Below are 27,209 nucleotides of genomic sequence, written 5' to 3' on the forward strand. Positions count from 1 at the left end.
TTGGGTACGTTTTCTCCTGGGTACGTTTTCTCCTGAGTACGTTTTCTCCTGACACCGAATCCGCCACTGTACGTGCCTGATAACGTACACAGTACCCATATAGAATTATTTACAAAATAATTTCATAATGTAATTCATTATAAATTAGTTATAACATTGATTTATTTGTGATTATTTTCCATTTGCATTGCCATTTGGGTTCATTTGGGTCCATTTGGGTTCATCATGTTCATTTGGGTCCATTTGAGTTCATTTGGGGTCGAGCTGAGTCGGTGTCAGACTACCAAGTCCGACTGATAGCGACTGTAAATGATGAAATGGTGCGTATTTCTTAACTATATATATATATATTTATGTATGTATATATATATATATGTATGTATTATATTCATTTAAAAGAATATAAATAACAACAATCATAATGATAACATCAAAAGAGACAAAATCAAAATGGCGTCCTTTCTCACCGTGTATAGAATCGCACATAAGGGCTGATCGGTGTAGCCCGGGGCCGTGATTTTGAAGCGGTGAAAGTATGTTTAAACTTTTATTGTAACAAGGGAAACGCTGTTAATGTGTTGTATCCTCGTATTCAAATTATAAACCTGTGAAAATTGTTCAAAGACTGTTTAGAGCAGATACTGAGATAGAAAATGTCAATCACTTAACCATGCGAGATGACATATTTGGCATCTACAAAGTAAAAAATGTTCCACTAAATTATTGCATTTTACTTGGAAAATGCTTTATCCATCTAATTCATTCAAAGTCACCTGACAAACAAATTGAGTTCATTGCTTTTAAAAAATTTCTAAGAAATAAGCTTCATGCGAAAGAAAATTATCTCTGTTCGAAGTTGCCACCAATATATTAGATCTTTCCAGAAAATTTGTATGCATCTACACTGGAAATATCTATGATGTATAGTGTCAATTTGATTACAGTTGCCTGTGTTACAGATGGGACTTGGAATCAATTTCATATTAAAAAGCGACTTGTTATGTACTATGATTCTGTGTAATATTTTGAGCTGAAAAGATTGTGCGTTAGTTTGTGTGCAACACTGAAAAGGTAAATTTTAAAAATATCTTTTTAGCTCACGAAGAGACGAAGTCGGGGGGAGCTTATGCTATACCCCCGGCGTCGGCGTCGGCGTCCGGACCTGGTTAAAGTTTTTGTTGCAGGTCCTGTATCTAAGTTATTACTAGTCCTATCTTCACCAAACTTGCATGGATGATGCATCTGGACCTACTTATGGACTTGAAAGACTTATGAGTTTCAGATGCTGGAGGAGGTTAAGGTTTTTGGAGCAGGTTAAAGTTTTTGGTGCAGGTGCCCTTTGATAGCAATTTCTAAGTTACTACTGGTCCTAACTTCACCAAACTTGCATGGATGGTGCATCTTATGATACTGATGCACCAGACAGGCTTGAATGCTGAATCTGAGCCATAGGTTTCAGATGCTGGAGGAGGTTAAAGTTTTTAGAGCTGGTTAAAGTTTTTGGAGCAGGTGCCCTTTGATGATTATATCTTAGTTATTACTAGTCCTAACTTCACCAAACTTGCATGGATGGTGCATCTTATGATACTGATGCACCTGACAGGCTTGTATGTTGAATCTGAGCCATAGGTTTCAGATGCTGGAGGAGGTTAAGGTTTTTGGAGCTGGTTAAAGTTTTTGGAGCAGGTGCCCTCTGATGATTATATCTTAGTTATAACTGGTCCTAACTTCACCAAACTTGCTTGGATGGTCGGTCTTATGATACTGATTCACCTGATGCTGAATCTGAGCCATTAGTTTCGGATGCTGAATGAGGTTTAGTTTTTTGGAACAGGTCACATGTTTAATAGATAATAATACTATTTCAAACTTGCATAGTTGATTTAACTTTAATATAAATGAATCGCAGAGGTAGCTTCAGATGCAGAGCCTGATCTCCATTATCAAGGATGCTAAAAAATATATCTTATTTATTACTGGTCCTAACTTCACCAAACTTGCATGGATGGTGCGTCTTATGATACTGATGTACCTGACCGGCATTGATGCTGAATCTGAGCCATAGGTTTCGGATGCTGGAGGAGGTTAAGGTTTAAAGAGCTGGTTAAAGTTTATGGAGCAGGTGCCCCCTGATGATTATATCTTAGTTATTATTGGTCCTAACTTCACAAAACTAGCATGGATGATGTGTCTTATGATACTGATGCACCTGACAGGCTTGAGTGCTGAATCTGAGCCATAGGTTTCGGATGCTGGATGAGGTTTAGTTTTTTGGAATAGGTCACATGTTTTACAGATATTAGTTCTATTTCAAACTTGCACAGTTGATTTAACTATAATATAAATGAATCGCAGAGGTAGCTTCAGATGCAGAACCTGATCTCCATTATCAAGGATGCTAAAAAAATCTCCTACCTCACTTAAACCTACTAGATAGATGTGTTTGTTGTTAAATGATATAACAGGATTCCTATGATATAGTATTACATGTATATGATATGATACACTATTGTTTTATATGATACAATATTATATCATATTGTAAAAAGTTATATGATATAATATGATATTGTATCAATTTTTTTGTACATTATGATATGATATTGTGTCATGTATTTGTTATGTATAGTATTGTATATTATGATACAATATTGTATAATATGATATTGTATTATATATTTAATATTTTATCACATGATATTGTTTCATATGATATTGCAATATGTAATATTGTATCATATGATATGATATTGTATTATATATATAATTATATTTATTATATGATATTTTGTTTGTATAATATATTATTATATCACATGAATTGTATTATATGATATTGTAATATATAATATTGTATCATATGATACAATATTGTATAATATGATATTGTATTGTATAATATCTTACTATATCACAAGATATTTTATCATAAGATATGATGCAATGTTGTATCAAATCATATGATACAATATCATATTATGTATCAAATATGATACAATATCATACAATACAATATCATACTATATTATACAATATAATATCATGTTACAATATTGTGATGTATTATGTGATATGATATTGTATCATGTAATACTATATTGTATCATATATTATATAATGATATTGTATTATGTGATCAAATACAATAATGTATGACACGATACAATGTCATATCATATGTTACAATTTTATATTGCATAATTATTTATTACAGTATTATATTGTATTATATGATACTATATTGTAAGTATCATAGGATGCAATATCGTATTATATATTATTGTATTGATAAACATTGTATCTTATAAGACCATATGAAATGAGCATATGATTATCATACAATTTTTTAACATATGATATAGGATATTGTGTCAAAACAGTTTCCATGAATATCCAAGATCATTAACTATGATTTTCATATCATATGATAAAGGTGGTCTCATAAAGGTGATGCCTCATAAAGGTGATGTCTCGTCTCGGTGAGCTTTGTAATCTGTGATTACCTATGTTTATAATTAGAGACTGGAATTTCTACTTCAAATATTTCTGACCATTGGATACAGAGAGTAATTTCCTTGCAACTGTTAATTAAAATCCAATATGCATCTTTACATTTTAATTCACTTAATGGTTGAAGTTTTCCTTGAACAGACAAGGAGTGCGTTATATTTCCTTAGCTATGGGGAGGATGTGTTTTGTCTTTGACATGTTTTTTCCAATTATTTGGGATAGAGGAAAGGAGACTGTTGAAGTCTTCGCGAAAAAGAAAAATCATCACAGGACATTTGGACAGACAGTTTAAAATATTTCACAGGACCCAAACAAATTTTCACCGGTCCAAAATTCAAAAAGAAAATATAAAATTTGAAACCCAAACAAACAAACCTTGGACAAACGGACAGATTTTACCGGTTAGTGCATCGGACCAATTAGATTTTCACCTGTTTTGTCCGACGGTCCGGTGCTTTTAGGATAGACTGCTGTTGTATTGAAGAAAAGGGGGTTTAAATTTAAATTTTTCATAAAACTCATCTAAAGTTAAGAAAGAGCCATCATTGTTAATAATATCTTTTAAAAACATTATTCCATTTTTATACCATCCAGAAAAAAAGATTGATTTATTGTTGATGCATATAAAATTGTTAAACCACAAGCATTCTGTAAAAATGGGTGGTAGAGCAGAAACTGAACTTCGAAATTTCTTCGACTTTTGTAAGTATGATGAGTTATTGTATTAAAATACAATACAATAAAGTACAAAATGTACTTTCAATATATATAAAGTATAAAATTTAAATAGAATAGCTTTGTAAAATATCAAAGAAACAGTGTGACGTGACCCGGAATTGGCGACTTCACTGTATATGACTATTGGTGCAGAAATTCAAATTAATGATATCTATATTAAAGAAAATTGTCAGCTTGATGCCTTTGGCGGCTCCGGCCTTTGATTATAAAATATAATTTACATATGATATCATGGTTCTTATATTGAAATGAATTTAAGAATATATAAATTACAAAAAAAGGGTGAAATAAAAAAAATGGGAGTAGCAATACATTGAATAGATTTAGAATTCAATACCCACATGTTCATCGCTATATTAAAATGTGGATTTTGTTGGGAAAATTTGCTTAAATGAAATATAGTCACAGCCCCCTTTTTCCACAAGATCATCAGCCCCCTATGCCACATCAAGTTTTCGATCAAATACTCCTCAATTCATACATGTGAGATGGTTTTCTCTTACAAATATACTAGATTTTCTATTCACATGGAATGATTTTAGACGAAAAAACGTGAAAGTAGGATTCAAAATTTTTAATAAATTACTCTGAAAATAATACGTGGCGCCTACCCCACCTGCATTATGTCAAAGTGTTCGAGCTTTTCCAAAGATATCTTAAATCCCATGTTACTAGAGGTAGTTTCTCAATAATCACTGTCTTCCGTGCAATACTTTTGGTTATCAAAATTGATTTTAATGAAACATAATAAGTCTTTGAATACTTGATGACCTACTTTCACCCTTTTCAAAATCACGGCCCCGCCCTACACCGATCACGGCCCCCTTATGTGCAATTCTACACGATGTTTCTTATGTACACTTTTAAACGATAGGTTTGGTTAGTATGTGTATAATAATAGGCTTTGCAGTACATTTACTGTGCAAATAAGCCATATTTCAATAGAAAAATGATATACATATAAGGGTATTACATTTATTCGCCCCTTAATAAGATTTTCCACTGACGTCAAAGCAGACTTACGTATGATTGTGTTATGAGTTTGAATTTTGCTATGAATATTTCAAAAATGTGTTTGAAAATCAAAAATTAACCTGTGTACATTTTGTCCTTTTAACTTAGTTATGAAGTTTGTTTTGTTTACAATCTGAGTGCATAATATGCAGGTTGAATAAGACCAATCGATTTGGGGACAATTCAAATGGTTCCCTTTTCTATACACACCCATGATGCATTTTTTGTGTTCCCATGGTGAAATTATTTTTATTTACTTTGAACATTTCTATATTTGAAAGGATACTAATTCTGCTGGTGTAAATAGGTGAAAAGTTAAGTCTAACTTCCTAAGCTAATTGGTTTGTATTGAAAATTATTTGATACTGTAATGACCAAAAAATCAAACAAAGCAGCTTTAAGATGATTGATAACAACACTTTTGACCAAGGATAAGAGAACCTGAATTCCCCCAAGTACTCTAAAACCAAACTACTTGTATACTTAAAGATGATGTAAAGCTTTCTGCTTATACAGTCCCTGAAACATTCTACTTTCCCATTTTTGCGTTTGCTCACTGTGTGCTCACTGTGTGTTCACCATTCACAGTTTTGCGCTCTCCGTTGGCGCTCACCGTTTACAAAGCGTTCACCGTGCGCTCACAGTTCACAGAACATTTAGCGTTCGTTCACTGTTCAGGTTTAGATCAGGTTTGCGGCTTGCAATTTTTAGGATTTGTACGAAAATTTAAAAGCATTTTGTTCACTATACTGAAGTCTTTTATTTTATAAAATGCAAATGATTTTGCCGGAGACGTTTTATAATTAAAAAGGTCAAAGTTCATGATTTCAAACTGTCATGTTGATGAAATGTAAATAATTTTGTGAAAATTTGTACATTTTATGTGTGACTTTTATGGCGGTTATTTATGCTTAAAATGTTTGAAAACAATGTCACTATTTATATCATAATTCATTTCTCTTAATTTCTAATGATTTATTTAAAATTAGAATAACATGCAACAAAAGTCAAATATTTGTACTAATATAATGTAAGCAAAAATATCTTATTGGAAACCTTTCCAAGTCCACCGATTTCAGGAAAAACTTACCCTAGTATATCATTATGTGTCATCTGGTGTTTCTAAATCACTATTTAAAACCATTTGATGCGGACTTCGTGTTTTGGAAATTGATAAAATGCTTGTGTCTTGTTCCTTTTTCATTATAATCTACAAAACCCTGCGAAAAAAAAAACTGAAATCAGTTATTAAGTCTTATAAATTTTGAAGTCATATCTGAAATGAAGGGAAGTGGATATTACCAGTATGTAACAATGAAAATCTGTGAGTTATCTCCCTGGGCATACTCAATTGGCAGTTCCGACAGGGAGAATGAACGGAATCCCAAACGAACAAATCGGAATTGCTGCTCTGGAACTGTCGAAACTGTTCCCGCCAGATAGGTGGTGCAGACAGAATTAGAATGGCGGAAAGACAACATTCACTACACGGTTGTTCCATGTGTTCAATGACATTTCCATCATTAGACAGTTTTAATATGCACAAATGTGCCCAAAGAGGTAAGACAATTCTCGAACAAGAGATATGCATTAGAATTTGACTCAAAATAAGCAATTTTAATGCCAAAAAAAAAAACTATGCTCGAATGTTTATGAATACACACACACATATATATATATATATATTCTGAATTCATGTGAATCAAAATACCGGTAAGAAATGCAGGTTATGTAAGCATTAATATAATCTGACCTAATTTTTTAAAGATGGAGGGTAACCTCCCCTTTTTTGTTTGGTTTAGGGGGGGGGATAAACATGCTAAAATACGAAGTTAGATTTTTAGCTCACCTGAGCTGAAAGCTCAAGTGAGCTTTTCTGATGAAAATTTGTCCGTTGTCTGTCGTTGTTGGCGTTGGCGTCGGCGTTGGCGTTGTAAACTTTTCACATTTTCATCTTCACCAGAACCACTGGGCAGATTTCAACCAAACTTGGCACAAAGCATAACTGGGTGAAGGGGATTCAAGTTTGTTCAAATGAAGGGTCACGCCCTCTTTAAAGGGGAGATAATTTAGAATTATTAAAAAATTGTAGGTATTTTTCAAAAATCTTCTTCTTCTCGAAAACTATTAGGCCAGGAAAGCTGTAACTTGTATGGAAGCATCCTCAGGTAGTGTAGATTCAAGTTTGTTCAAATCATGGTCCCCGGAGTTAGGGTGGGGCCACAATGGGGGGATGAATTTTTACATAGGAATATATAGAGAAAATCTTAAAAAATCTTCTTCTCAAAAGCTATTAGGCCAGAAAAGCTCAAATTGGAGTGGAAGCATTCTCAGATATAAAGGTCAAAGGTCAAGGTTATTTGGAAATTGTGGATAGTGAAGATTCAAGTTTGTTTCAGGAGTATATAGAATAAATCTTTAAAAATCTTCTTCTCAGAAACTAATCAGCCAGGAAAGCTGAAACTTGTGTGGAAGCATCCTCAGGTAGTATAGATTCAAAGTTGTGAAAATCATGACCCCCTGGGGTAGGGTGGGGCCACAATGGGGGGGGGGGGGTTCGAAATTTTACATAGGAATATGTAGAGTAAATCTTTAAAAATCTTCTTTTCCGAATCTAATCAGCCAGGAAAGTTGAAACTTGTGTGGAAGCATTCTCAGGTACTGTAGATTTAAAGTAGTGAAAATCATGAACCCTTGGGGTAGGGTGGGGCCACAATGGGGGGGGGGGTTGAATTTCTACATAGGAATATATAGAGTAAATCTTTAATAATCTTTTTCTCAGAAACCAATCAGCCAGGAAAGCTGAAACTTGTGTGGAAGCATTCTCAGGTAGTATAAATTCAAAGTTGTGAAAATCATGACCCCCGGGGGTAGGGTGGGGCCACAATGGGGGGGTCAAAATTTTACATAGGAATATATAGAGTAAATTTTTGAAAATCTTCTTCTCAGAAACTAATCAGCCAGGAAAGTTGAAACTTGTGTGGAAGCATTCTTCAGGTACTGTAGATTTAAAGTTGTGAAAATTATGACCCTGGGGTAGGATGGGGCCACAATGGGGGGTCGAAATTTTAAATAGGAATATATAGAGTAAATCTTTTAAAAATCTTTAAAAATCTTCTTCTCAGAAACTTATCAGCCAGGTGATTCTTTAAAATTGTTTAGACTTTGGCCCCTGGACGATTCTTGGGCCTCACAAGGGGTTCAGAGTTTGATGTAGGTTTATATCCTATATATAAACAATTGTTTAGGATCTTTTTGAGAACTGCAATGCTCAACATGTGATATGACTATAAAATCATCCTGTTAGAAAAGGGACTAATGATAATAAACATAAGAATATTCAGGGGGGGAAAATGGTTTTTTATTTATACAGGATCTACATGTTTTATACTACATTGTCCAGATAGTTTGTATTATGACTCAGTTAAGCTGATTTTATCATACCTATTTTCCTCAGTTGAGCGATGTGGCCCATTTATAGATCCTTCTGGATCAGGAATCTCTGCTACTGCTGATGCAGAAGATGACTTACCTGACTTACCAACCACAAGCACCACTACAGAGAATGGAGAGGGGAATGGTTTATGGTCAAAAGCCCCAACACTTCTGCTGTTAGTTAGCTGGTGAGTGAATATAAAAATCATAAAACAACACTTGAATCAGGCAGACTTAGAAAAGTTGCATTGTTGACAAAAATAAGCTGATGCTACAGATAGGAATTGTAAAATTTTTAACTTTTTCAACAATTTTTAGCTCACCGAGACGAAGTCGGGGGGAGCGTATGCTATACCCTTGGTCCCACCTGGTTAAAGTTTTTGTTGCAGGTCCTGTATTTAACTTATTACTTGTCCTATCTTCACCAAACTTGCATGGATGATGCATCTGGACCTACTCATGGACTTGAGAGACTTGGATGCTTAATCTGGGCCATGAATTTCAGATGCTGGAGAAAGTTAAAGTTTTTGGAGCAGGTTAAAGTTTTTGTTGCAGGTGCCCTTTGATAGCTATTTCTAAGTTACTACTAGTCCTAACTTCAACAAACTTGCATGGATGGTGCGTCTTATGATACTGATGCACCCGACAAGCTTGTATGCTGAGTCTAAGCCATAGGTTTCGGATGCTGGATGAGGTTAATGTTTTGAGAGCTGGTTAAAGTTTTTGGAGCAGGTGCCCTCTGATGATTATATCTTAGGTAGGTATACTGGTCCTAACTTCACCAAACTTGCATGAATGGTGCATCTTATGATACTGATGCACCCGACAAGCTTGAATGCTGAATCTGAGCCATAGGTTTCGGATGCTAGATGAGGTTAAGATTTTAGAGCTGGTTAAAGTTTTTGGAGCAGGTGCCCTCTGATGATTATATCTTAGTTACTACTGGTCCTATCTTCAACAAACTTGCTTGGATGGTGCGTCTTATGATACTGATGCACCCGACAAGCTTGTATGCTGAATCTGAGCCAAAGGTTTCGGATGCTGGATGAGTTAATGTTTTTAGAGCTGGTTAAAGATTTTGGAGCAGGTGCCCTCTGATGATTATATCTTAGTTACTACTGGTCCTAACTTCACCAAACTTGCATGAATGGTGCATCTTATGATACTGATGCACCCAACAAGCTTGAATGCTGAATGTGAGCCATAGGTTTTGGATGTTGGATGAAGTTTAGTTTTATGAAACAGGTCACATGTTAAATAGATAATAGTGCTATTTCAAACTTGCATAGTTGATTTGACTATGATATAAATGAATCGCAGAGGTATCTTCAGATGCAGAGCCTGATCTCCATTACCAAGGATGCTAAAAGAAATCCTATGTCATTCAAACTAGCCTAATAGATGTGTTTGTTGTAAAATGATAGAACATAATTTCTATTATTTAGTATTGTATGATATGATACACTATTGTTTCATATGATACAATATTATATCATATATAATATTGTAAAAAAAATTATATGATATGATATTGTATCATTTTTTGTATATTATGATATTGTATTACGATATTGTTATGTATAGTATTGTATATTATGATACAATATTGTATAATATGATATTGTATTATATATTATTTTATCACATGATATAGTTTCATATGATATTGCAATATATAATCATGTATCGTATGATATGATATTGTATAATATATAATATCTCATCATATAATACAATATTTTATAATATGATATTGGTTTCTATAATATGTTTTTATATCACATGTTGATATATCATTGATATTGTAATATATAATATTGTATCATATGATACAATATTTTATAATATGACATTGTATTTTATGATATATTACTATATTACAATATATTGTATCAAATGATATGATACAATCTTGTATCAAATTATATTGTATTATATGATACAATATCATATGACGTATTAAATGTTATACAATATAATACAATACAATGTCATACTATATTATACAATATAATATCATATGTTACAATATTTGTGATGTATTTTGTGATATGATATTGTATCATATAATACTATATTATTTCATATAGTTTTTAATGATATTGTATTATGTGATCAAATACAATAATGTATAAAACGATACAATGTCATATCATATGTTACAATATCATATTGCATCAGTATTTATACAGTATTTTATTGTATTATATGATATATATTGTAAGTATTATAGGATGCAATATCGTATTTTATATTATTTTTTTGATTAACATTGTATCTTATAATACTGTATGAAATGAACATATGATTATCATACAATTTTTAATATATGATATTGTGTCAAAACAGTATCCATGAATATCCAAGATTAACTATGATTTCTATATAATATGATAGAGGTGGTCTCATAAAGGTGATGCCTCATAATGGTGATGCCTCGTCTCAGTGAGCTTTGTAATCTGTGATTACCTATGTTTAATCATAGAACTAACAGTTTTTGTTTCTTTTTTTTTTTTTGGAAATGACAAGAAAGACTTTCTATTTTACTCTAAAATGGAGGACATCCTTGGAAAAGATCATGCTGTTTCCCCAAAGTGTCTTATATCGCGTCATTCAAGTGTCTCAAGTGAAGAAATCCCACCCCCTCCCCCAGGAAATATTAAGAGAATGCATGAATCTGATTCAGAGGAAGAGAGAAGTTCGGGAAGTCAGAAGAAGATAAAGAGAAGAAAAACTCGGTCATCAGAGATGGTTGAGTTTTTAACCACATGTGAACAGAAACAAGAGGAAAGACACAGAAAGGAGATTGAGCTGAGAGAACAAATGCACAGTGACAGAATTGAAATGTTCAAAGCCCTAATTGAAACAATGAAAAAGTACTTAATTTAATGTATATATAGTTATTTGAATTTTCACATCTGAGACCTGACCAAATTTAACAAAAATGTTTGTTGCAAAGGAATTTTTCCCTGCTCATAAATTTAGAGTTTGTTGTTGTTAGACTATGAAATACAATACATATAGAAAAAGAATAACCTCTTTATTGAGTCTTTAATTAAAATAATTTTTATTATAATTATTTATTTATTTTTTGTATTTACAGATGACTTGGAAGTGCGGTTTGGATGGTGTACAATTTGTTTAGACAATGAAATGGACTGTATTATACTGGATTGTGGTCATTTATACTGCTGCTCAGGATGTGCCGAAAGATTATACAGGAGTGTTCCATTTGTCGGGGCAAACTTTCGAAAGTTGTAAAAATTTTCAAAGCATAATCAATTTGCTGCAAGAGAAATTGGACTTCGAAGTTTGAATATCCATGATACGCACATGTGTTTCACCTCCAGCTAAGCGGTGTATTTTAAGTGTGCAAGTGGAGAGTTTTCAAGCCGCTGTGACGCAATTTTTCAGAACCTTATTTTATATTCAGAGTTCAGAGATTCAGAGATCAATAAAATATCACACATATTGTCCTCGTAGATATTGGAAAAGTACAATTTTCATTTATGGGATGTTTTTATAATGTTTTTATTTAAGCATTGAATGCTCATTTTTGGATGTCGTCGGTCCTTTGACACACCAATGCGGTGCAGACAAATCGAATACCGCGCATTAGCGCGGTATGATAATATATAAGCATTTGTCATTCAATGCTTATATTTATATTCATACTGATGTTGTTTTGTATGAAATATATGTGTACCATCGCTGTAAAGCCATTATATACGCTCTCAATCAGGAATATGAAACATACATGGAACAGACATATTAACATGTTATTTAGTACGCTTCCACGGCTAAAAATATAACTGCCATTAACTTTGTAGAGAAAAATCTTGTTAATTAGGGAGTAGATATAATTTAATGATTATTTTTTCAAAAGTACATATCAAATTGGTTATGTAAGGTTGAAAGTTTCATTTAATCTTAAATAGATATACTCAAAACACGTGGTGACGTTTATATTTGTGCTCATGGCGCATGAATTATGAATTCATAGGAAATTGAACGTCACAGATTTCCAATGCAAACATAAGGGGAAATATTCACTGAATGTAAATATAATATAGAATATAGATCTACTCGGCAATTTCTCTGCACACGCTTTTTTTTTTTTTTAAATCATTATTGCACAAATGCAAGCTTTCCTATAATACATGTACATATGTAATACTTTCACATACAATATTTATACTATGACGCTGTTGTGTAACTCTGTATACATAGCAGAAGTATATGCATGCTTACAAATACCTCCATGATATTTCCACTAATGATATTTCATTTGGACGTCGGAAGCAAATCAAAAAATGGAAATAAACGTTAAAAAAGGATTGTGTACATCTAATTTAAATTTAAATAAATAAAATACGGCGCTGACCCTCTTTATCAATTTTTTCTGTTTCCAACGTCCCCCCCCCCCTCTCTCTCTCTCTCTCTCTCTCTCTCTCTACTAATGGTCCTAACTTCACCAAACTTGCATGGATGGTGTGTCTTATGATACTGATGCACCTGACGGGCTTGAATGCTAAATCTGAGCCATAGGTTTCGGATGCTGGATGAGGTTTAGTTTTTTTGGAACAGGTCACATGTTTAATAGATAATAGAACTATTTCAAACTTACATAGTTGATTTAACTATAATATAAATGAATCGCAGAGGTATCTTCAGATGCAGAGCCTGATCCCCATTATCAAGGATGCTAAAAAAAACCCTCCTACCTCACACAAACTTGTTTGATAGATGTGTTTGTTGTGAAATGATATAACATGATTCCAATGATGTAGTATTGTATGATATGAAACACTTTTGTTTTATATGATACAATATTACATAATATATTATATTGTAAAAAATTACATGATACAATATGATGTTGAATCAAATTGTAATATGTAATATCATAATTATGAAATGATATTGTATGATATTTTATTATATCACATGATATTGTATGATATACAGGTGACACTTGATAGCTCGAACTTCGATCTCTCAAAGTTCTCTCTCGAAGTGAAATCACGGTCCTGATTTTTTTTCTCTATATAACTAAGCAAATTAACTCTTGATCTCTCGAACTCCGATCTCTCGAAGTCCTTGATCTCTCGAAGTAAAACCTGGGTCCCGTTATACATATTTCATTGTTTTTCATACTTGATAACTCGAAGTGGTTGCTGTGTACACATGCGGCCGATCAAGCGTATAATTATAGCTCCGCGTGGACCTTACCTGGATGGTCGAGTGAACGCCTGGGGGCTAGCGTGGTAGTGTTAATTGGTTGATTACGTAATTGACACTACCCCTCGCTTCTTTCAAAGGGTAGATAGGTCATTTGTAACTGATCTATTAATTTCAACAATTTGTGAAAATTACGATATATTAAACAGCTCTTTACTTAATATATTCTATGATTAAGAAAACAAAATATGCTTAAAAGTTTTTTAACGTGAAAAAACCCACTTAATAACCACACAACTAAGTTATGTATTGTTTAAATTGAAGTAATGTAACAGAAAATACGAATAAGATCATGTTAGACTATCGTTCCATGTTATAAATATAAACTTCCAGCTACTATAATTTTAGAACCAAAATGACCGGAACAAAAATTTCCGGAATTTTTTAAACTTTCGATCTCTCAAACTCTTGATCTCTCGAAGTTTAATCATGGTCCCCTGAAGTTCGAGTTATCGAGATTCACCTGTAATACAATGTTGTATCAAATATATTGTATCTTATGATACATATCATATTATGTATCATATATGATACAATGGCATACAATACAATATCATACTGTATCATACAATATAATATCATATGTTACAATTTTGTGATTTATTATGTGATATGATATTTTATCATATGATACTATATTGTATCATATATTATATATTATGATATTGTATTATGTGATCAAGTACAATGTTTTACAAGATGCAATACCATGTCATATTATATGATACAATATCATATCTTGATACAATGTCATATCGTATGTTACAATATCATATTGTGTCGTTATATATTACAGTATTATATTTATATAATAGTGTTGTGTTGTGCATGTACTATGCCTAAATATTAGTCAGGGTTTGATACATAGTGCAGGAGCTTGAGGAAAATATTTGCTGTGCTCTATTTCGGCATAGTATGTTTACGCTATATAAACCCTTTGTATACTATGCGAAAATAGATGAGTATTGAATTTATAGAGATAAATTGACAGGAGGCATAATAATGTTTTATATGATATATATTGTATAGTATCATAGGATGCAATATGGTATTTTATATTATTGTATTGATAAACATTTTATCTTACAATACAGTATTAAATGAACATATGATTTTCAAACTATTATTTACATATGATATACGATATTGTGTCAAAACAGTATCCATGAATATCCAAGATCATTAACATGATTAACTATGATTTTCATATAATATGATAAAGGTGGTCTCAAAAAGATGATGCCTAGTCTCGGTAAGCTTTGTAATCTGGGAATACCTATGTCAACTATGATAGCATGTCCCTACAAATTTGTAAACACAAATTGGAAAAATTAGAAATCTTCATTTTATATTTACATGTGTTGATTTTTTTCCATTTTATTTGGCAAGTTTAAAACGTTCTCCCTACTTGCTATAAATTACTACTTTAGGAATTCATTAAATTATCAATCATCAGTAAAATGAGTAAAGATTACGTTAACAGTTCTTTCATCTTAATGATAATTTTAGTTTTAATTTTGTTTCAATGCTTGACCAAATTTTAATACATGAAATTGAAAGCACCTGTTCTTGCAAAAGTTTATAACAAAACAATACTATATATTTTAATATGTATTCTTGTTGAAGTAAGAGACGGAGGATAAACCCGAGTTGTTTGAACCAATCATACATCTTCCATTCACATTTCGCTCCCGTTTGCACTCCACATTCTGCGTGAGCTCACCGTTCACAGCCGCTTACTCAATTCCATTCAGCGTTTGCTCACCGTGCACTCTGCGTTCGCTTACCGTTCACTCCCTGTCCATGAGGCAAGTAAAATGTTTCAGGGACTGTATATCATGACCAGGGCCTTGGCATCAACATCTTACATTTAATTATTACAGTTATAGGTATAAAACTCCACATGACGAATCTACATAGCATAAGGCCAAGTACTACAGAATTTTCTTAATATCAATCAGGAGTTATCAGTATGATATACATGCTTACTCAATTTATTTTTCAGGCTCAGGAATTTGAAGCAAATGTTGTAAGACATGTATTTGACGATGAAGAAGAAATCTTTTTAGCCAATGTAATTGACTTCGAGGAGGGAAGATACTTTATAAAGACAGAGTTTCATGAGAAGTTTGTGGAGGCAATAAAGGATAACAGAGCAAAAAAGACTACCTGGATCTATTTGAATGGAATTGAAGGTTTGGGGAAGACATCATCAGCGATTTACTATGTTTTAAAGTGTCGAGAAAATGATGACCTCTCTGTTCATTATGTTGATGTAAAGGAAATTGAAAAGCGAGATGAAGATTTGGAATTTTTCATCGCTTATTCAAAAAAGTTAAAAAAAAATGACTGTATTATTGTTGATCATTTAACTCTCTATAATACACATTATCTAAACAAGATGAAAAAGATTGTGGAACGACAAGTTAAAAACCCAAAGTTTATTCTCATTGAAACAGGCTTCACTGCAAGTGCACATAAATTTACTGAATTTGGAAGAAAATTTCAGCTTGATGAGGACTCTTTTGTAAACATTTGGAAGGGGTCCTTGGAATATTTGATATCGAAAAAAGATAGGGAGGATAAGAGTTATGAGCATAGACTTAGTCTAAAGGAAAAAGGAAAGGAAGTGTATAATGAGTTTTCAAAGGAATACATAATGACTCCCAGATTATTGAACAGCGTGTTAGAGGATATGTACACAAGAACAGATGGAACAGTTGAAGATGCTTTTGCACAGTACACAAAAGAAAAACAACATAAAATCATAAATTGTAAAAGTTGTGAAAGTCGTGAGTATTCCAAGTTTCAGCTTCATACTGCTGTTCTTCTCAATTTTATTGCAAACAAAAGTGAAATCATCATGAAATGGGAAGAGGCACAGGAATTTAGGATAGGGATCAACATATTTGAAGTTCAGCATTACAAAATCCAAGCTGAGGATGTACAAGGTAACCTTGAGTATGCAAGGATGGATTTGGATGTTGGTGATGTTTGTGTAAAAATTCGACATTTAATTCCAAACTTGGCAAACTGTTGGCGAGAAAGGTTTCCGTATCATTTGGAAGAGATGATTCACAATGCAAAAATTAGTTCTGATAAAATTTTGCAGATTATGTTTCAGAATGGTGGAGCTAGAAAGGAGTTTGAAAAATTGTTTGTTGAGTCTCAAAAACAGCAGGAAGTAGTACTTCTGCCGGAAAATGGTGGTAATACGTTGTATCAGCCATCACAGACAAAACAAGAAGTGTCACAATCATCTTTGAAAATGAAACTTATTCCTGCTAAAAACTTCTTTGAATGTGACGCAAAAGACCTGTCTTTGCACCATCAAGATGTACCGGACGATCTGAAAGGTCATGAAAGAAATATTGCCTTATTTTCTCTTTTTATTAAACACTATGCAGGGTCAGTTGATAGATTTTTGGTATATCCACAAGTGCCAAATTTTATGGGAATAGATTACTTTGTCTATTATACTGACTCTGGTGAAGAAAAGGAAGGGTGTTCGTCACCTAAAAGGGTCAAAGTTCAGGAAAAAACATTGTACCTTGTTCAAGTGGCAACTGGTGCTATGCATCGAGGTGATACAATTGGTCAAGCTTTGAATGTGGTGAAACAAATTTTTGTGAATGAAAATGTTGCAGTTCATGCTGTTGTTATTGTTGCAAGTAAGAACAAAGAATCCTTTACATTGACAAAGTGTGCATTTGAAAGGATTTCTGTGCTGAACTTAGATGGAACTGAAAAAATGCTTCTACAGCACAACAGCCTCCTGCATCAGTTTTACTTGGAACTTATCAAAGTAGCTCATTAGCTGATGATGATAATTTTTGGGAGGGAATTCAGAAGTTCGAAAATAGAGTCCATCGTATTCCACCAACTTGGTTTGCTTTTTTGTCATCTTTTATCAACAATTGAACACAATACAAGACTCTTCTTTCTGATCAGATATCTTCTGAACAGTTTGTGATTTTTTCTTTCATATGAGAGGTATTGTGAATATCTTTTAGATGTTTAAAATTTATCAAGATGAGATGCACTGATGTAGCTGTTCTAGAGTGCCTAAATGGGAAACGTTATTTGACTTTTTAAGGTGGTATGGGACACTTCCATATTGTGACGTACTATTTATTTTGGTACTATTTATCAAAATAAACAATGAAATTGAGTGTAATTTTCTACCGGTAAATATTTTCTTTTCCAAAATTGTCATCGAACAGCGTAACGCAATAGGTTAGAGCGTTCACTACAAATCTGTAAGTCATGAGTTCGAACCCCATATAGGATTGTAAATTATTTACCTTTACAAAAGTCTTAGGGCCTCTCTCTTCGGGCGCCCAATAGTGATCAATCTGTGTCCATCCGTCCGTTTATCCGAGATCTCTTCTCCTGAGAATAACTTCTCTCCCCTTGGCCCAATCTGGCTCATACCAGAGATTGTCTTTGAGTAAAAGGATATGCAGTGACTTTGAACCATGTCTAAGATTAATGATGTTTGTAGGTCAAGTGTCAAGGTCATATTGGGATCACACAAAAATCCTTTTTCAAGAGCATACATGTTTATACTCTCCACATAGCCCTGACTTTGATCCAAGGCATTGTGAAGGTCATATCAGAGATCAGTTTTAGACTGTAGTTTTAACCCCCATTTGCTTAATCTTGCTCAGACTGAACAAAAAAGCCTGTGTGTATGTACATATGTAAGGGGTAATTAGATTGAATGTCAGCAGGAAAATTTCTAAGTTATAGGTCAAGGTCAAAGCAAAATTCTCCGAAATACTTTACATTTTATTGGCTGTTATTTAAGGGGGCCCTAAATGGTCACCATCTCAATGTTGTCTAGTTTAAATATATTTTTTGGTCAATTATTGTAAAATTTGAAAATTGGTGAAAGTATTTTTGATTATAATGTAACTTTTATTCACATTAATATTGACAGATGTCCCATACCACCTTAACAAGAATCAAATACAGAGTACATGTACTTTATGCATGAAAATTTTTAACGTTCAATCTGTCAAAACAGATAATTGTTAAAAAATTTTAAAGGTAGAAAAAGATTGTTATATTTTTTTTTAGCTCAAGTGAGCTTTTCTGATCACATTTTTTCTGTCGTCTGTCTGTCTGTCTGTCCGTCTGTAAACTTTTCACATTTTCAACATCTTCTCCAGAACCACTGGGCCAATTTCAACCAAACTTGGCACAAAGCACCCTTAGGCAAAGGTGATTCAATGTTGTGAAAATTAAGGACCACACCCTTTTACAAGAGGAGATAATTAGGAATTATTGAAAAAAAAAATTGAGAAATTTTCATAAATCTTCTTCTCAAGAACCATTTGGCCAGGAAAGCTGAAAGGTATGTGGAAGCATCCTCAGGTAGTGTAGATTTAAAGTTGTGAAAATCATGACCCCCGGGAATAGGTTGGGGCCACAATTGGGGGGGGGGGTCAAAATTTTACATAGGAATATATAGAGTAAATCTTTAAAAATCTTCTTCTCAAAAACCAATCAGCCAGCAAAGCTGAAACTTATGTGCAAGCATCCTAAGGTAGTGTAGATTCAAAGTTGTGAAAATCATGACTCGGGGTAGGGTGGGGCCACACTGGGGGGTCGAATTTTTACATAGGAATAAATAGAGAAATGTCTTTAAAAATCTTATCATCAGAAACCAATTGGCCAGAAAAGCAAAAACTTGTGTGGAAGCATCCTCAGGTAGTGTAAATTCAAGTGTATTCAAATCATGATCCCTGGGGGTAGGACGGGGTCACAAGGGGGGGGGGGACAAGTTTTTACATTGGAATATATAGAGAAAAATCTTTAAAAATCTTCTTTTTAGAAAAGCTGTAACTTTAGTGAAAGCAACTTCAGATAGTGTAGATTCAAATTGGTTAGAATCAAAATCTTGAGAAGTAGGTCAGGGTCACATTTTGGGTCCAATTGTACAAAGGAAAACATTTTAATTATTCACAAATACTGAAATGTTATCAGATATGGTTTTTCTAATATGCAAGCATTTTGACATATTGCTCATTCCTTAAAATTGTTTAGACTCAGAGTTTGATGTAGGTTTATATCCCACATATTAACAATTATTTAGGATCTTTTTTAGAACTGCAATGCTCAACATGTGATATTACTATAAAATCATCCTGTTAGAAAAGGGACTTGATTATAATCGGGGGGGGGATAGATTTTTAAATATACAGGATCTACATGTATTATACCACATTCTCTAGATATTTTGTATTATGACTCCAATAAGCTGATTTGATCACGCCTATTGTTGCACAGGTGAGCGATGTGGCCCTTGGGCCCTTGTTCATTTGATTCTCTTTAATATCATCAATGAAGTCATGTGAAAGCAGTTGAAATACTTGCTGTTACTTATTTGAGAAAAAATATGATATGCACATACAATGTATAAATATGTATTGCTTTTATTTCAAATATGCACACTTATTTTTTAGCATTTTCCCAGTCTCCCCCCCCCCCCTCCACTAATATTAAGCATAATTATTTGTACATACTGCTGTTTATACAATGCACTTTTGTATTTTAGCTCACCTTAGCTGAATGCTCTAGTGAGCTTTTCGGATCACCTTTTCTTCTTGTGTCCATCTGTTTGCATACCCTAATGTATTGGCAACTTCTCTATGGAACAACTGGTGTAGTTACTAGTAATCAACCAAATTTTGAACAAAGGTTTTTTTGTGAAAGGCTTTTATGTTTTCAAATGAAGGACCAGTCCTAGGAAAGAAAATTAAGTTAAAATGATAAACCTATTTTGACTGTTTGGAAAAGTGCCTATAAAGAAAATGTGGAAGATAATTTTTAGACAATTGTGGAAATTAATGTGATAGCAAGTTGTGGAAATTAATGTGATAGCAAGTTACTTGTTTTGTATAATTGTATTTCAATTTTACCTGTCTAATTTCTTTTGAAGCAAATTTAAGTTGTACTGACATTATAAGCTTTTAAAAAGGTGTTTCCCATCTAATCATACCATTCACTTAAAGCGTAGGAATACCCTTATTTTGGCAAAACAGGAAGCAAAATAAAACGAAGAAGTATTTAAAGAATGCAAATATAAATTTTACAATAAATGTTGTAATAGTTTGTATGGAAATAATGTGTGTTTAGACATGCCAGTGTATTTTATATTACATAAATAGTAAAGCTAGTAAGCAGTATGTTTAAAGACTTTTTTTTTTTCATACATAACGAATTTTTTTTACTGAGAACATTCCAAAAACCTTAACCTCCTCCAGCATCTGAAATTCATGGCCCAGATTCAGCATCCAAGTCTTTCAAGTCCATAAGTAGGTCCAGATGCATCATCCATGCAAGTTGGTGAAGATAGGACAAGTAATTACTTAGATACATATCCTGCACCAAAAACTTTAACCAGGTTAGGACACCAAGGTATAGCATAAACTCCCCCTGACTTTGTTTCGTGAGCTAAAAATGTATGTGAAAATTCAAACACAGAGAAACTACTTGCCATGCGAAATTACTTTGGTTGTTTTGAATAATTATCAGGTGAAAATGTTTGGAGCAGGTGCCCTTTGATGGCTATATCTAAGCTACTGCTGGTATTTCTTAACCATGCTTGCATGGATGGTGTGTCTTATGATACTATGCACTTGACAGACTTGATTGCTGAATCTGAGCCATAAGTTTTGGATGCTGGATGAGGTTAAGGTTTTTGGAGCTGGTTAAAGTTTTTGGAGCAGGTGCCCTTTGATGACCACATCTTAGTTACTACAGGTCCAAATCTGGCCATACTTGCTTGGATGGCATGTGTTTTGATACTGATGCACTTGACAGGCTTGAATGCTGAATCTGACCCATAGGTTTTGATGCTGGATGAGGCTAATGTTTTGGAGCTGTCACATGTTTATGTAAATAATAGTACTTATTCAAACTTGCATGGTTGATTTAACTATGTAAATGAATTACGGAGGAAGCTTCAAATACAGAAAGTGATCTTGATTTTGTAGATACTTGGGCAGGTTTAACATTTTATAACAACTAAAGTTGTGTTAGGGTCTTGGAGATGGTTACAATTTGAAGTAAATTCTATTCATACTTAGACTTAAACACTTAATTAACTATGGGTGTGTAAATAGAGGTAGCTTCAGATGCAGAGCTTGATCTCGATTATCTTGAAGCTTGAGGAAGTGCAAGTTTTTCAAGTCGTTAAATACAGGTTCGATTGTTAAAAAAAATTGTCCTGACTAACTTTCATGGTTCATTTAACTTTGGATATGAGGCTAGCTTCAGATACAGGGCCTGATCTCCATTATCAAGGATGCTAAGGAAACATTGTCCTAAATCACTCAAACTTGCTTAATTGATAGATGTGATTGTTGATATATATGATATATATTATCATGATTCCTATTCCTATGATATGATATATTTTATCATATTATATGATGTTGTAGAATATAATATGATATTGTATCTTTTAATGTATAATACCATATGATATGATGTTTTATTATATACCCATCAATTTTCCCTTCTTGATACTGACAATTTTACAGAGTGTGATCCGATTTTCCGGATCACCACTCTGTCGGTTTCCGATTCCGTATCGCCACTCTCTGAAACTGATGACGTGGTACGCATTAAAGTGGATTTCCATTACACACATAACACATCAAAGGAAAAGTTTTCCTTTTGTGAAAACAGTTGCTTGAACATGGGACTCGCAAGTTATCTACAATTAAAGTAGTAGTGACAACAGTCAATACATTTTTAGAGTTAAACTTCTGAAAACTTACATATGTTGTGTGTTTTTAGCTCACCTGAGCTGAAAGCTCAAGTGAGCTTTTCTGATCACTTTTTGTCCGGCGTCAGTCTGTCCATCCGTCTGTCTGTCTGTCCGTCCGTAAACTTTTTACATTTTCGACTTCTTCTCCAGAACCACTGGGCCGATTTCAACCAAACTTGGCACAAAGCATCCTTAGGTAAAGGGGATTTAAGTTTGTTAAAATGAAGGGCCACGCCCTCTTTCAAGGGGAGATAATAAAAAATCATTGAAAATTTGTTGGTATTTTTCAAAAATCTTCTTCTCAAAAACCATTTGGCCAGAAAAGCTAAAACTTGTGTGAAAGCATCCTCAGGAAGTCTAGATTCAAGTTTGTTCAAATCATGATCCCCAGGGGTAGGGTGGGGCCATAATGGGGGGGGGGGGTCAAATTTTTACATAGGAATATATAGAGTAAATCTTTAAAAATCTTCTTCCCTGAAACTGATCAGCCAGGAAAGCTGAAACTTGTGTGGAAGCATCCTCAGGAAGTGTAGATTCAAGTTTGTTCAAATCATGATCCCCAGGGGTAGGGTGGGGCCATAATGGGGGGGGGGTCAAATTTTTACATAGGAATATATAGAGTAAATCTTTAAAAATCTTCTTCTCTGAAACTGATCAGCCAGGAAAGCTGAAACTTGTGTGGAAGCATCCTCAGTTAGTATAGATTCAAGTTTGTTCAAATCATGATCCCCATGGGTAGGGTGGGGCCACAATGGAGGTCAAATTTTTACATAGGAAGATGTAGAGTAAATCTTTAAAACTCTTCTTCTCAAAAACCAAAACCATTTGGCCAGAAAAGCTGAAACTTGTGTGGAAGCATCCTCAGGTAGTGTAGATTCAAGTTTGTTCAAATCATGTTCCCCGGGGGTAGGGTGGGGCCACAATGGGGGGGGGTCGAATTTTTACATAGGAAAATATAGAGTTAATCTTTAAAAATCTTCTTCTCAAAAACCATTTGGCCAGAAAAGCTTAAACTTGTGTGAAAGCATCCTCAGGAAGTGTAGATTCAAGTTTGTTCAAATCATGATCCCCAGGGGTAGGGTGGGGCCATAATGGGGGGGGGGTCAAATTTTTACATAGGAATATATAGAGTAAATCTTTAAAAATCTTCTTCTCTGAAACTGATCAGCCAGGAAAGCTGAAACTTGTGTGGAAGCATCCTCAGGAAGTGTAGATTCAAGTTTGTTCAAATCATGATCCCCATGGGTAGGGTGGGGCCACAATGGAGGTCAAATTTTTACATAGGAATATATAGAGTAAATCTTTAAAAATCTTCTTCTCAAAAACCGATTGTGCAGAAAAGCTGTAACTTGTGTGGAAGCATCCTCAGGTAGTGTAGATTCAAGTTTGTTCAAATCATGATCCCCAGGGGTAGGGTGGGGCCACAATGGGGTGGGGGGGTGCGAGTTTTTATATAGGAATATATAAGGAAAAATCTTTAAAACTCTTCTTCTCAGAAACTGATTGGTCAGAAATGTTATTACTTGCGTGGAAGCGTCCTCAGGTAGTGTAGATTCAAGTTTGTTCAAATCATGATCCCCAGGGGTAGGATGGGGCCACAATGGGGGGTCGAATTTTTACATAGTAATATAAAGAGAAAAATCTTTAAAAATCTTCTCAGAAACCAATCGGCCAGAAATGCTGTAACTTGTGTGAAAGCATCCTCAGTTAGGGTAGATTCAAGTTTGATAAAATTATGATCCTTATGGGTAGGGTGGGGCCTCAGTGAGAGGGGTGGAGGGGTTGAATTTTCACATTTGAATATATAGAGAAAAATCTTTAAAAATCTTCTTAGAAACCGATCATGCAGAAAAGCTGCAACTTGGTGGAAGCATCCTCAGATAGGGAAGATTCAAGTTTGTTCAAATCATGATCCCCAGGGGTAGGGTGGGGTCACATTTGGGGGGGGGGGGGTTGACAAATTTTTACATAGGGATATATAGGGAAAAATCTTTAAAAATCATCTTCTAAAGCACAAATAACTAGAAAAGCTCTAACTTTAGTCAGTTCAGATAGTGTAGATTAAAATTAGTGCAAATATCAACTGACTAATCGATTTTGAAATACACTAAACATGTGATAATAAGTAATGCTTGCCTTTCTTTCAAAAACTATTTGATATTATTCATGATATGCTTAATGATTTAAACTAAGATGTGACAGTCTGTAAACATTATGTTTTATATGGAATAAATATTCAATATTATAATAAAACAGACATAAATTTTGTCATTAGTTAATTGTATTTACTGTTAAAACTTAAAATAGAAAAAGTTTCGCCATCTTACATCGGACAGTGAGTCAGGAATTGTGCACTTTTGAGGTTATATCATGGAATTCAGAATCCGCGACATTATGACTTTAATCCAAATATTTGAGAGTGTTTCTATTATATTTGAAATTCCGAAGATAACAAACTTTCGATGTTAGAGAACTGCACACTATGAATGGTGTATGATTCGGTCATCTGTCAAATATGGCATAAAAGGTCAAAATCTGACTGATTACTCAATTCCAATATCGCCCTATTCTAATAAATAGCAATTAAGTTTCTTCGTACAAACATCTAATGATTATCTTTTAAGAAATAACAAAGAAACCCGCGCATTTACTTAATGATCAAGTACATTATAAGACATGTTTATTATATATAAATTTAATGAGTGACATATTATACCAGTATATGAAAATACAAATGATCTGTAAGCATATATTATTCTTGTTAATACATACAACATGATCAATTATTTTATTGTGAAGGCACAAAAATTGAAGCCTTGAACTATTGCTTAATAAACAACAGTAATAGCCATATACAGTTGATGTGATCATCTCTTCAACAAAATAATCGTTCGTGTAAGGCAATCAACTGTGTTCAACTATGTTCAATATAATCAATAAATAGTATGAAAATGATACCGTTTTATCGTTGATTTTATTTTCTTACCAACAAAGATACATTTTATTTAAATCTTTATCAAATATTTTTGTCAAATAAATCAAAAGTTAAATAAGCATAACAGAAATGTGAAGAAAAAAAATATTCACAATTCTTTTGCCATTATTGGAATTTTTAATATATGTTTTAACAAGGTCAATTTAAAAATTGATTTAGCAATTATAAAAAGTGTATATGAGTCAAAGAAGACCGTTTGCTCCCGTAAAAGGTTTGGAAAATGAATCATTGATGTCGCCTAGACTGCCAAATGTGTACTACAGCCGAAATCCTACATTGTATGAAAATAAATTAATTAATTTAAGTAGTTAAACGCCCTTGAGAATAGATTAACATTTATTTTGTACAGTCCAATGCTAAATAAGTGCATTTCATTCATTTTGTAAGGTATCATATTCTTGAAATCATAACAAAAAAACATATCAAAGATCTCTGTAGTATATGAATTTATAACACGGTGGTCAAAAAATTAACCTTTGCTAAATTATGCAGCAGACATTGTGGAATAAGTATTTACAATTCAAAGGATTCTTGTTAGAAAACAGTTAAGTAAGCAAAAAAGAAACACTCGCTAAAGAAGTAACAGGTACAGATTAAATGATTAAAGATACAGGCTGAGACGAACATTCGACTTGATGTTTCTGCGATTTAGGAAAAAGACGCTTTCCCTGTTGTATTAAACAAATAAAATACAAATTTAGTAACATTGTTGTTTATTTTATTGTAAAGGCATAAAAATTGAAGCCTTGAACTGTAGCCGAAGTCCATATGACGTCTCACCGATGAAATCGCACCAAATTTAACGGATAATTTTGTCAAAAATTGTTTATTTCATGATCAGCCTAAAGTGCAAAAACGACGTACTTAACAGATGACGTCATACGTTCAATGGCTACACAAACGCTGCGTAAAAAATTATCAATATTCTTACTATTAATGTGTATCTTTTAAGTATTATTGTGAAGTAGGAAGATTTGAATCGAGAAATATACCATAAAGAACAAAATGCAACAATTATTTTATGCACACGCGTAGTTAATAGTCTCAGCTATATGGTCATTTTAGTCTTAGATTTGAAAATAAAAATCCAATTATGTCAGTGGATATAATAATACACCCAGTGAATTTGATTAACGCAATGACAACTAAGTAAATCCTACCAGTTACTTAAAATACAGCATGAAAGTATATGGGCATAGTTTTGTCAATTCCAATACAATTATAGATATGAAAATTTCCCTATGAGGACAAGTGACCTAAAATAAGCAATTTCGAAGTTCGGTGTGGCCAAAAACACAATTCCAAATATTTCAAAATCTTAACACAGGCAGATAACCAGTTGCACAGCATTATTGAATGATATATGACATACATTAAAATATACCGTGTGCATGCATTGCTTAAAAAAATAAAGACTGGCAGCAATTCAAATTTTCCCCACCAATCAAAAATCACACCAGAAATATACTAATAAGGGACATCTTCATGAAGGTG

At 33.3% G+C, this 27,209-nt stretch overlaps 1 protein-coding gene across 1 annotated transcript; it reads left to right on the plus strand.

The window, feature by feature from the left end:
- The first annotated feature begins 247 nt into the window (after positions 1-247).
- LOC132734261 (uncharacterized) lies at positions 248-23,104 on the plus strand. The gene is made up of 2 exons (XM_060720965.1): positions 248-320; positions 15,944-23,104. Exons 1-2 carry the CDS (start codon positions 318-320, stop codon positions 17,753-17,755), a joined length of 1,815 nt encoding a protein of 604 aa, XP_060576948.1. The 5' UTR covers positions 248-317; the 3' UTR covers positions 17,756-23,104.
- The last annotated feature ends 4,105 nt before the right edge of the window (positions 23,105-27,209 follow it).

This window comes from Ruditapes philippinarum, unplaced genomic scaffold (assembly GCF_026571515.1).
Source record: "Ruditapes philippinarum isolate M1 unplaced genomic scaffold, ASM2657151v2 ctg4211_1_1_1_1, whole genome shotgun sequence".
Classification (NCBI taxonomy): Eukaryota; Metazoa; Mollusca; class Bivalvia; order Venerida; family Veneridae; genus Ruditapes; species Ruditapes philippinarum.